Source organism: Trachemys scripta, chromosome 8 (assembly GCF_013100865.1).
Source record: "Trachemys scripta elegans isolate TJP31775 chromosome 8, CAS_Tse_1.0, whole genome shotgun sequence".
NCBI lineage: Eukaryota > Metazoa > Chordata > Testudines > Emydidae > Trachemys > Trachemys scripta.
In genome coordinates, this window is record NC_048305.1 from 10,458,948 (window position 1) to 10,472,478 (window position 13,531).

The 13,531-nt window shown below is 43.1% G+C and overlaps 1 protein-coding gene across 1 annotated transcript; it reads left to right on the forward strand.

Moving 5' to 3' along the window:
- The first annotated feature begins 7,381 nt into the window (after positions 1-7,381).
- SMIM32 (small integral membrane protein 32) lies at positions 7,382-11,155 on the forward strand. Its single transcript, XM_034780414.1, has one exon. The coding sequence runs from the start codon at positions 8,378-8,380 to the stop codon at positions 8,696-8,698; it is 321 nt and encodes a 106-aa protein (XP_034636305.1). The 5' UTR covers positions 7,382-8,377; the 3' UTR covers positions 8,699-11,155.
- The last annotated feature ends 2,376 nt before the right edge of the window (positions 11,156-13,531 follow it).

The following is a 13,531-nucleotide window of genomic DNA, read 5'->3' on the forward strand; positions in this document are numbered from 1 at the left end:
ACCTCTGCTATGGTAATCAAGCAGCGTCCCATGCCATACAAAATATACCATTGCACCTGCATGTGCAGATTTAAAATGCACTTTCCATGAGAGTTCATGTGACTTAACTATGCTCACTTAAATGTTCACAATAAATAAATGCAAAGGGAACATATGCATGGCCAGAGTCGGGTCATTTCTAAATTCAAACAAAGATTTGCAGGTTTTTTTTAATGCAGCATTCAACCATCTCAGCCATCTAGCTAGTGGGATATTTTTTATTTGGCACATCAAATGCTTGTATCAGGCCTACTGATTTCTGCTCTGCTCACTCATGTGAACTCTTGAGTTCAAAGTCATCATTTAACTCTGCAACAGGAATGGAACCCATCTTGATTCATAAGTGACAGTCCATTTGGATTGCTCAGGACTGTGCAGCATCTTGCCTACAAAGGAGGGTGTAACCAACGAAGCAATGACAGAAGAAAGACTTGTACTATTGAGATAAAAATCCTGTGCTGATCTTCAAAGTTTCCCGCTAGCAATACTTCTCATCATCCCCAACTCCTAATGCTAGCAAAGTAGGGTAAGGAAAACTAAGGCGGTGCCGTAATGCTCACACAAAGAATTGTGATCTGAGAGTTAGGTATTGTCTCGAATGATAAAGGACAGGTGACTGGTAGGGCTCATTCCCTAGTGATCAGACTTCCCTACAATGCAGCTCATACATTTAATCACAGTAAGTGTGATGATGTGTTACAGTGTAACAAGGGAACATTCTGGAAGATGGTTATATTTAGTCTGGATGCATTATGTGCAGTAATGGGGAAAGAGATTCGTTCAATTTTACTTGAAAAGATGCATGAAAGGGGAAAAGATTTTTTCTTCTTTATAGCCCAAAAGAATCACAGAGGAACTTATTCAGAACAGTGCAGAAATTACCTTTTACCTAGCCTGTAACTTGATTAAAAAGCGTTGGTGGCACCAGATGACAGTATTCAAATCTAAGCGGAGAATTACTAGAGCCCATGAAGAGAAGTATCTCTTCCATTGTTTTCTTTACAGATATTACATTGCAGCCATTTCATAAAACTGTAGCGTTTAATATTAGGACATGGAGATTGCCCATAGCAGAGTAGACCAGTGCCCCATCTAGTCCAAACCTCCTGTCTTTGACTAACACCAAATGCTTCCAGAAAAAAAAAAGGAATTTATGGAATAACTTGTCCTCGAGGAACCCACACACAGAGAATTACTGAGGTGGAAACACCAGTTTTGTTCAGATTATGGGGAATCATTGATCATTGCCTGGGAGAAATAGGGGAACGTTTGCCTTATTTTTTCACCTAGGAGATGATATTTCCACCTCAAAAAAACCCTCTCCTTGCTGAGGGTGAAACTTACCACAGTGCCACATAAGAGTTTGGAGCCCCCGCAAAGGGCCAAATCAGGCCTCTGCCAACCAACCTGAGTAATTTGGGGCATAAGGGAAGGGAATGTCCTCTCCTCAAGTAGAACTGGAGTGGAGCCACTACTCACCTGATTGGCTTGACTATTCTCCTCAGTCTTTGCTCTCCCACATTTGCTTGGATAGAGGAGAACCAGAGGATCTATATAATTGTGGGCCTCAGGATCCACTCCAAGAACCCCCATGCTCCACAGTCTTCAGCACATGCAGGGCTCTTGCACTAATTTATAGTCTCTCTTGTCTCTCCTTCCAGACACATTGAATTATCCCACTGAATCGGTGGCTCTGTGCAGAAAAAAGAGAAAAGGGAGGATTTGGCAGAGCACATGGCCACTGTGTTGGGATGAATTTCACCTTGATGGCATTGGCAAAAATCTCCTCCATAATGTGATGCACAAATTCTGATGGCAACTTGCAAGATACCTTTGTGAAGATACACACAGCAAAAACTGACGCTGGAGCAGAGTTCTAAATGTTATACAAAAGCTATTAGGCCCATATTCTTTAGGCATCACATTTAGGCACCTAAGTAAAAAAATGGCCTGATTAGGGGCCTAAAACTTGGGTTGGAGATTTCATTTTAGGCACATTAATTTTTATTTCAAGGACATTATGGGGCTGGAGCACATGATTTATGAGGAGAGGCTAAGGGAACTGGGCTTGTTTAGTCTGCAGAAGAGAAGAATGAGGGGGGATTTGATAGCAGCCTTCCACTACCTGAAGGGGGGTTCCAAAGAGGATGGATCTAGACTGTTCTCAGTGGTACCAGATGACAGAACAAGGAGTAATGGTCTCAAGTTGCAGGGGGGGAGGTCTAGGTTGGATATTAGAAAAAACTATTTCACTAGGAGGGTGGTGAAGCATTGGAATGGGTTCCCTAGGGAGGTGGTGGAATCACCATCTGTAGAGGTTTTTAAGGCCCATCTTGACAAAGCCCTGGCTGGGATGATTTGCTTGGGGTTGGTCCTGCTTTGAGTAGACGGTTGGACTAGATGACCTCCTGAGGTCTCTTCCAACTCTAATCTTCTATAATTCTATGATTCTTCTATGACATCCGATAAGAAGTGTTTTCCTTTAGAGTGACTTTTTAAAAAAATATAGACTCATTATTTTCTTTCCTTTATAATATTTTGAGTCATTATAGCAGTTTTTAGGTTATGCTAGGTTACAGCATATGATTTGTTACATTTTACTCTGCTAATAGAAACAATTCCCCTGGATTGCAGTTTACTCTTAAAAGCAGAAGGATTGTAACACACATTGTAAATGGTTATATTACTGAGAAAGCTAATGTTTTATTTCCTCCTTCATTTCACTCAGCTGATATTTATCTTGATATGTACACAAAGGTTGGATCGTGTGCTATTCACCAGTGCAGAGTTGGGGAAAGACTTCAGTTATTCACAAAGGGACTGTCCCCTACATGACCCATTACCCACCAAGATTATCTCCTGTTTATTTGTAGTGGGTGAGTGATTGTTACAGCAAATACTATTACTTTGTCAGTCTGTAAAGCGAGTCGGAAACTGTTGGTGCGGCACCCACGTAATAAATGGAATGATCCCTGCTTTCCATTATAAAAACGATGAATAATTCATTTCAGTGTTTGATTAATACTAGGGCATTGGACCACAAGTCAGGAGAGTTGGGTTCTCTTCCTAGGACTGCCATTGACATATCGTATTGTATCTTAGGCAAAATACTTAGGGCCAGATTTTGAACCCCTTACTCCTGCTAGTGAGTAGTTACTCACATGAGGAGCCCCACTGATTTCAGGAGCCTTCCTTGGCTCACCAGTGGGAGTAGGGAGCAGCAGTCAGACTATGCTCTGACTTGAGAGCAGAGGTGGGCAAACAACGGCCTGTGGACCACATCCGGCCCATGGGACTGTCCTGCCCGGCCCTTGAGCTCCCGGCTGGGGAGGCTAGCTCCTGGCCCCTCCCCCACTGTCCCCTCTCCCCCACAGCCACGCCGCACTGGCAGCGCTCTGGATGGCGGGGCTGCGTGCTCCTGCCAGGCAGCACCGTGGCCAGACATGCTGCTCTGAGCAGAATGGTAAGGGGGCCGGGGCTGGGGCCAGGGGGTTGGATAAGGGGCGGGGAGTCCTGGGGGGAAGTCAGGGGACAGGGAGCAGGGACGGTTGGATGGGGCAGAGGTTCTGGGGAGCGGTCAGGGGATGGGGAATGTCGGGGGGGGTTGGATAAGTGTGGGAGTCTCAGGGGGCAGGGGTGTGGATAGGGGTCAGGAGATGGGGAACGGGGGGTTGGATAGGCCTGGGGTCCTGGGGGGCCTGTCGGGGGCATGTGAGTAGGGGTCGGGGCAGTCAGGGGACTGGGAGCAGGGGGGTTGGATAGGGGCTGGGGTTCCAGAGGGCGGTTAGGGGCAGGGGATCAAGGGACAAGGAGCGAGGGGGGTTGGATGGGTTGGGGATTCTGAGGGGGGCAGTCGGGGGCGGGAAGTGGGAGGGGGCGGGGAGCAGGCTGTTTGGGGAGGCACAGCCTTCCCTACCCGGCCCTCCATACAGTTTTGCAACCCCAATGTGGTCCTCAGGCCAAAAAGTTTGCGCACCCCTGCTTTAGAGGCAATGCTGCAACCTGTACTAGTCACGGTGACACCACATCCCTGAGTCAGGATTCCCCACATCTGCGCCTTGCTCCAGGGGGTAGTAATTTGCTGCTGGCCTATGCTTCCCTCTATACCAGGCCAGAGGGTAATGGGTCGGTGGAGTTCTTGAGGGAGCGAAAAGAAATAGGCAGGCACCCAAGATCTGGGTAGCTCATGCAAGAGTGCAGAGTGGAGGCTTACTGCTTTGCATGGGGGCGTGATCCAGTTCATACCCTAGCCCTGAACCTCTCGGGGCTGCAGCACCCACAGGGAAAAATTAGTGAGGGCTCCACACCCACTGGCAGCCACGCTCCCCCCACCCTCCTAGCCTCCTCCTCCTCCCTCCGTGAGTGTGGCATCCCCGCTCCTTTCCCTCCCAGTGCTTCCCGCCCACCACCTAACAGCTGTTTGGTGGCACTTAGGACTTTCCAGGAGGGAGGGGAAGGAGTGGGGATGTGGCGCGCTTCAGGAAGGAGGCAGTAAAGAGGCGGGTCAGGGGCGGGGACTTGGGGAAAGGGGGTGGAATTGGGGCGGGGCAAGGATTGTGCAGGGGCAGGGTGGGGGGATCGAGCACCCACAGGGCAGAGGGGAAGTCGGCGCCTATGGCCCCAGCCATTAAAATGAGGATAATAATGCTTTGCCAGCTTTGTAAAGCTCTTTGAATTTTAAAGGTGAAAAGGGCTAAGCATAATAAGACAACCCTCCAATGGTGTTAGGGTCCACACACATGCCTTTGGCGCATCTTTCCCAGACATTTTAGAATCCTACTTATGGGAATTCAAAAACATTACCAAACAAAAGATGAGCGCATGAGGAAAAATTACAGACTTTGAACCAGACCCTCCTTAAGGATAATAAAGGGAAAGGATCAGCTCTTAATTTTGTAATTAAGGAATTATTTAGGGCAAATTAGCCTTCTTGAAATTAAGCCTAAATTTACTGGCTTTAGCTGAAAACATGACTGACTTACTCCCATGCTTCTTATTAACTCCTATATCATATTTCGGCCAAAAAGGCAGCAGCAAGCGCTTACTCAGTGTACGCAAGGTACTTGTAAAATATGCTAATGATGTCATTCCAACGCCAGCTGCTGGGTGGCTGGACCACAACAATTAACAACGGCTCTGAATGCAAATTCTTAACACTGTAGCTAAATTGTTATGTCTGTAAGGCAAAGAAAGCTTCCAAGAGCTTAAGATACAATTTTGTAGCAGCGAAAGGAACCATGTTGGCTGGCTACGTGCCTCTGTGCATGCCAGAACACCTGCAGGAAACGGCCGGGCCCCGGGAGAAGTTAGCTCCCCCACTCCATTCTCAGGCAGGGCCGGCTCTACCATTTTTGCCGCCCTAAGCAAAAAAAAAAAAAAAAAAAAAAAAAGCCGCCCGGACTGTGCCACCCCAAGAATGGACGGAATGCCGCCCCTTAGCATGTGCCACCCCAGGCACGTGCTTCCTCCGCTGGCGCCTGGAGCCGACCCTGTTCTCAGGACACAAAGCTTGTTTATATGAACCACCCCCTGGCATGGCTGTGCCATCCTTTGGGGCCCACACAGAAAGTGCTTATATTGGTTCACACCACTGCTTTGACTCACCAAGCACGCAGCACTGGGGTCCGCCAGACAGTGTAGCGAGCAAACACTGAGCTTGCTGAGGCAGGAGTGCAACTGGTCTTCTCGGTGCAGTCCCACAATGCACCGGTTGAGCTGCCCTCTGGCATGCTGCATGCAAGAGACAGACATCAGCTGAGGCAGTGCTGGACTAGTCCCACCTCTACCACCACCTTCTGCCTCTGAGTAATAAGCAGAACACCTCAAAACAGCCATGAAAACACATTTTTAAACTGGACTAAAATGCATCCATTACTTTTGTATCCCACTGTTATGACATTTACACTTGTGCATTGTGCTGGTTGTTTTTTTTGTTTTTTGTTTTTTGTTTTTTACAGGCTTGGTAACATTTTTTAAAGGAGCTATTTATAACTAATACTTTTTCAAACTGCTGCAGCATTAAAATTTTCTCCATTTCATTTGTCTAATTCAGCGCCTCAGAGGCGTCTCTCATTTCTCCAGCTCGTTTTTTGTTTTTTTTTTTTAAAGAGAGAAAGAGGCAGCTAGGCAGAGTTCAGTTCAACTCCTACCGCGCTAGATAGGAGGAAATTAGCAGATAGGACACAGTCCGTCAGGCCCATGCTTGAGAAGAGCTGATCAGGGAGAGCAAATGCATTCCCCTACAATGCTGTTTACTTGGGAGAGCGTAGGTGCTGGAACCAGGGGTGTTCAGCCCATGCCCTGGCTCCTCTGGATGACCTGTCTATGGCTCCTGGGCGGCAAACACAATAGAGAAAGAAATTTAGCACTTTTCAAAACAGGCAATGTAGAAAAAGAAATGATTCACCCCTGAATGGATGAATAAAGACTAATGTCCATACACCCTCCAGCAGCACGGGCCTCCTGTGGAAGTGCTGATCCCAGGGAAGTTAATGGGCCTTCAACACAGGCTGAAAGTTAAGCACACGCTTAAGTGCTTTACTGAAAAGAGACAGACTGCTGTCTCAAGGCCAGAGTGAGGGGTATGTGTACAAAGAGTCTTAAGCATGTGCCTAATTTTAAGTACAAAAGAGGTCCCATTGAAGTAGATGGGCTTATCCAGGTGCTTCAAGTTCAGCAGGTGCTTAAGTGCCTCAATGAATATCAGGGCCTAAACCAATCTCTTTTCCTGAACAGAAACTTTTTAAAAAAATCATTGTACATAAGATTCCTCCTTTTACATGTCCTCTCTTTTAAGGCAGAATTATTTTATTATGGTAATTAAAACGCTTAACCATCCAGAATTGGAACGTGATAAAAAAAATCTTCATAAGCTGCTCTAAGGATTGCTTGTATCCATGTCCTGAGGGTGAAGAGAGTGGTTCATAGTGTCCTCTCTCAAGATAACAAATGCTCCCTCTTCCCATTTTTGAGTTCTGATGGTTACAATAAAGTATTACCCATGTTTATCTGATGTATTGAAGTGAGGGATTGCTAAGAGGAGCTGGCAGCCAGCCAGCAGCTAATGGCAGTATATAAGTAATTTGATGAAAAAGAATTAACATGCTAATTGTCAGGGTGTAGAGGGTGCTGGGGACTATGTAGAAAAAAAAAGACATTTTCTTATTTACCCTAGAGAGATCCATTTTAATAACAAAAGTCCAAGGAAGAGAGAGAGAGAGAGACTCTGATGCAATTTACTTTTGCTTTGTTTCCCCCACCCCCCTCCCCATGTCTAGCTTTCCACCCAGAGCCTTGAAACTCATGAGGATCTATCATGAGATCTCTTCCCTTTTAGCATCAAGTCACTGCAAGAAGCATTCAGCACCACTGTGTAATTCTTCCCTTCACATAGTAGCAAGTGACGCTGTGGTGGAGTGTCTGTTTAAAGGGAAAAGTCACGTTTCACATATTTATGCCCAGATCTCAGTTCCAGCTAACAGCTTAGCTGGAGCAGGGGTGAGGAAGAGGCTTCAAAAGAGCTCAGAACTTATTTTTGTTTTAAACAAAGGAGGCTTTTTTTTTTCTTTAAAGCAACTGAAAAAGCTAATCCAGAAAGCGAAAGCTTCTCAGTGCTAGCTGCACAGTGCACAATTAACAGATCAAGAAAGTCAACTAATGCTACAAAGAACCAGCATTCCAGCAGTGAGGAGTTCCCAGAGGGAGGGAATTGCAACTGCGAATTCAACTAGATGTCAAAGAGGAAGCTGTTTCTTTTGGTGGACGTGGACCTTATTTAACACTGGATTTGTGTGCATCGCTCTTCAGATAATCACCTGGAAATCTGTTGTGCCTTCCCTTCAAAACAAGCAAGTGCTGCTATACAAAGCATTTCTTCTTCTCTGTTTGGCTTACAGTACAGGGTTTTGTTAAAGAGGAGAGTCTTGTTTCTATGCACGGGAGGCTGCCACATTCCACTCCCAGGAAAATTAAGAAGATCCTGTCAACTCATCCCAGATAACCAGTTCAGTTCACACAGAAGACCCAGTCCATTTGGCATAAGCCCTGGTTTTGTCTGAGAGAGCAAGTGCCTGAACAAGAGGTATATATATAGATATATATTTACACATTTTTTTCTGATTACTATTTGAGGATTAATGATGTAAATGTGATCTAGGGAGACTGAAAGAAGCAAACTCACTGAGCCATGTAAGTGAACTGAATTGCTGCATTTACGTTTATACAGTATGTGGCTGGATTTCAGCTCGTTACAAATGGGAACAGTCCTTTTCCACACCAACGACTGACACTTTTGCTCTCTTCTGATACACCTACAGGGGAAGAAAATTTAAGCAAGAACATGTATAGTGAATTGTTAAATTCAACCAGTGCCACTGAAGCTCACCTAATCATTCAGACCAACACCCCCTACCTGAACAGCACGCAGAGACCAGTAAGCTCCTCCGCGTTTTATATGTCAACAGCCAGGGTGTTAAAAGAAGGGGAAATAAATAAGCCAGATCTGGTGACTTACATTGTTCTGTTTTTCTTCCTGCTTTTGACTGTGATAATAATTGTGCTCTTTATTAACTGTCAGTTGAAAAATTCTTTTTTTGCTACTCTACCTTATGACAGATCACTCAGAGAAACAAGGAGTACATGGAGGACACAAGCTGTCTAAAACCACAAAGGGGAAGCCTTGTTTAATACAGTTTTGCTTTGATATATAGCACTAGCATGAGCCAGAAAACATGTGCAATAAAATGTTATTTCCTTAAGCTGTTAGGTGGATCCAATCCCCTTTTAAATAACGTTTGGAGTCTCAGTATTAAGAGAAAAAATTCCTTGCAGGGAAAAAAAATTGCTGTATGTATATTAGAGTAGATGTAAATAAAAAGTCCTTTTATGAATTAAAAAGATAAAGCATTATTATGTTTAATTTATGTACAGAGATACACACAAAAGAAATGCATTGCAGATAGTAGAAACCTCTGTTTAACTCTATATGTATGCAAATTTCATCACTGACCCATTCAATCAAGGTACAATGGCATTTGCCTTGACAATAATCTCTAATTTGTACATCTGGTGGAACTGTAGCCTGTATTTGGAAAATCATGGCATCAAAGGTAGAAATGTTAATATATTTACTTGAGGGCCACAATGAGGAAATCAATTTACTTTACAGACCCATTTTGCTTTATTGTTACTGGAAACATGTGGCAATGTAATGGAAGATATTTCTGGTAAAGACCGTAAGCCAAACATGCATCTCTTTTAGCATCTCTTCTGTGATCCTGTTAACCAGCATTCTTGATGTTCTAGTGCGGGGATACTCAGACCTCAGTGACTCAGGACCCAAATTAGTGATCAACATTACCCAAAAGATCCACCGTAGTGTGAATTTTTTGTTTCATTTACTATAGTACTATTCATATTTAAATAGAATGGCAGGGGAAATACTTAGTTTTTATATATTATTCTCACAGCAAATAAGTTATTAACTTAGTAGAAGTTCATAACTTAATTGGTTAATAATATAGTAAAACATCTTGATTGGTAAATAACTTAGATTGGTTAATAATTAAATCACAGTGTTTTAATATCATGTGCTGCTAAGAGCTGCAGGAGACACCTTAAAGAGCCACTTGTGGCTTGCGAGTCACAGTCTGAGTATCACTGTTCTAGTGTCTCCTGGTCAGATTTTCAGGCCCCAGTTCTGCTAAATGGACCACTTAAGAATGAGGTAACTTGGTTTAAACTTTCTTGAACAACAACAACAAAAGCTGCATTAACCAATGTATCAACCCAAAAGGATCATTGGGGTGGAAAAATGCCACTGTGACATGGAAACTAATTATGAGAGGATAGCATCAGTCCCATTTTGGTGCAAAAAAAAAAATGAGTAACAAATTGAAAAGCAGGAATCACAATTTTATAAGAATGGTTACTTTAATGCTCACAATCATTTTCATCCCATGCTTTTGGCATACTGCTGGAAAAATTAGAAGCATGGATGGAGGATGGTGCCATTTACTCAGCAGTGGTCACTGGTGACAAATTTAAATTGCAATTAATTAGCAATGAGGCGCTGTTATAAGAGCTACATGAAAATGTCTGTTTATACTTACTAATTGACTTGATACTTTATGTATACAAAAAATGTGATTTACTACAGAGCTGCATACTTCTATTCTGTAATCCCAGTTTTGCAGAGAAAGAACTGCACAGTGACTGGTATGCATCGTCATTCTAATTAATAGTCAAAGAATGTCATGTACCCAGTGGTTCATCAAGGTTGAGGCTGTAGGTATATAGGAGTATGTATATAGACACATACACATAAGGCCAGATTCTACTCTCAATGACACTGGCACAATCCAAGTGAAACAAATGGGATTCAGCTGGTGTCACTAAGAGCAAAAGTTGTACCTATGTTTCAGTTCATTAACGTACAGAGAATCATGGGAATGTTGTGTGTATGTAACTTCTTTTAAAGCCAACTGTAAAGAGTTTACAAACAGATCACATACACACATGTACAGTGAGCTGATATAGACACAACCACATGTGTATGTGTGTGTGTGTGTGTAACCTGTTTGCAAGCTCTCTTACCTTACAAGAAATGTTACCATTGACAAATCAACTATCCTTTTATGCTCTCAGAGTAGTGAACACTTCATGCTTTTATCACAGAGAAGAACAAAACTACCATATAACTAGGTCTGACTTGTTTCACAAGGAGCAATTCTTATCTCACTTAAACCAGTTTAACAACTGGTGTAACTCCAAGGACTCACTCGAGTATAAATGCAGTGTTTATATGCGAACTGCATTTAGCTCAACACATCTAAATGTAAGAGTTAGAGGATTAATTAATCAAATTAGGCAATAAATGGCTTTTATACAATGATAGTGTGTTTTAAATGATCATAAATAACAAGTTTGGTCTAAGAATTTCCATTGGCACAACAATTACGACCTTTTAAAGTGTGTTTTGCATTGTACTGTAATTCATTTGTATTAAAATATTCCATCACACAAGAAAAAACACAGCAGAATCCTATTTTTAAAGGGTTAATGACAAGAGGAGGGTCATCAAAAGAATATGGCACACTTACAATGATATTTACAATGGTACTTGGTAGCAACAACAGTTGACTGAACATCTGCATTTTTCTTACCAGCCCCCAAAGATGCTACACATCTCTGGTGTGTTAATACAATTTTAACAAATGTGGGGGAGAGATCAGATATATTCTCTTTTACTAAACCCAAAATGTTGACAGCAAGGCCACAGACAGGGGACAACCAAGAATTATTTAGAAGCATTCTTGACCATGAATTCAATTTTCTTATGCCAGCCCATGACTCCTGTTAAGCATGATAGTAAATATTCCTTGTGCAAGGTTTTCGCACTTACGTTACTAAAAAAAACATATGTCTAGTATTTGTGTATGTACTATGACCTCCTATAGGATTGCTTAACGGTGGCAATACAATTTCAACTTCTCTGCAAAGGAGATTATACTTTACCTCAAAGAGCAGTGTACTACTGTAAAAAGGACATCACCTTTTGTACTTAATAACCATCTGAAGTCTGACACAAATTCTATAACCATGAATATGGCCCTGATTCAGAGGGGCACTTAAGCAGATGCTTAACTTTAAGTACGTGAATATTAACTCCAATAGAGCTACTCATGCTTAAATTAAGTATATCTAATATGCCCTGCCAACTCAGAGCCTATGTGCTGAAAAGGGTTGGAGTACTTCTTGTTATAAACCTAGGGACATGAACCATTATTCCTACCTTGCCCCGGCAAGATGACTGTGACCTTTTCTCTTTGATGCCACTCTTGCTACAATTAGCCTGGCCTTTGTCACTGCAAGATTAGATGCTGTAATGAGCTCTTGAGGGGGCTACACAATGGGACCATTGGAAAGCTGCAGCTGGTGCAGAATGCTGCAGTCTGCTTTTTAAGTGGAGTTACAAATTGGCAGCACATTGGACCAGCACTCCTTGAGCTCTGCACTTGCTTCCAAAAAGCTTCTGGGTTAATTTCCAGCTCTTGGTTTTAACCTCTACAGCTTGGAACCTGCTTACCTGACCAACTGCCCTGTGACACAGCTCAGATCAGCGACGCCATCAGGCTGGATAGTCAAGATGGAGCTGCTGCCAGTATGATCTTTGCAGGAGGCCTTTAGTTTTGGAGCTCGGTCTATCAGAGCCCAAGTTCGTTAGCATTCTAAGCAATTCCCATTTTTCTTCTCTCTTTTCTAAGGCCGTTGAGGAGTGGCTGAACTGAGGTGGGCATCGTGGAGTCACTTCTTTTGCACTGGTGTATGATTTTGATTCATAGGATCTGTTCCTACAGCACAGGATGGGCACCTATACCTGTTAGGAATTTAAATAAATACCCGTTTGCCCTTCTAATTAGCCCTGAATTAGCAACCAGCCTAGGAGCAGTTTGGTGTTTACCTTCAAAGACCCTCCTCCACCCTTATTTATTTATTTTTAAGAAAATATGCAGCGTATTTGCCTAATGATGGGATAATTGTGTGAAAGAGCCACTGTGATTTACACCATATATAGCCAGGCAGCAGGCTAGGGATAAAAGACAGCGGTTCAGTATTTCAGTTACATGTGAGAAGGCTGTTAAATGTGGGTGCTTGTGTCTATAAATCCAAGGGCTAAACTGAGTTGTGTGATCAGACACTTGGAATGGACGTTCAACCTCCAGCAATTTGTAATTGCGCCACTTCTTCTAGGATTTCATCTTTTAGTGTCTTCTAAGGAAAGGAAAGGCCAGGTCCCGAACCACCACTTCAAAATGGGAACCGTAGGGACCTAGGCTCCTCCACGGTTTAATTTTCACGACGAAATAGGGTCTTTTGTAAATAATGTAGAGACTATTGAAAATAGCCAAGTTTAGTCACTTGTGAATTATGTCACTTAGGGGTTGTTTCTGGGCTTCCATATTTACAAAAGCAGATTTCAATGACTAGCAGCTGGAGCGGCTGAATAGGATGAAGAGCCCTGATTTCCTGCAGCGACATATTGTACAATGGGACTCGATATTTATATAGGAGTGGGTGGATTGATCTAAACACAATGGAAGTGTTGGGGGGGAGATGCTGTTCTGATGAAAGCCTTCTTTTTCATGATCCTTTAGAAAACCTATAGCTTTAAAGCTTTGGTATTTGGAAGCACATTCAACCTAGAAACATCGCCAAATAAATCAGTCTGAAAAGGTGCAAGGGAGACATGATTGGATTGTGAATGCTCTGGGGGCTTCATTCCCTCCCCCCGTCTCCCTTTCTGAAGTTAATTACTGCACATTACAAAGTAATTTACAAACTGCAGGTTTATGCAAAGAAACTTATGGGAAGTTGGTTTAACATGCATCAGTACACACACACAGCGCACCTTACAAAACATCTTAGGGAGAAGGTTATCATCACCTTTATCCTTTCCTTGCAACTGGTTCGTTTCCCATTTCTATCTTCATTG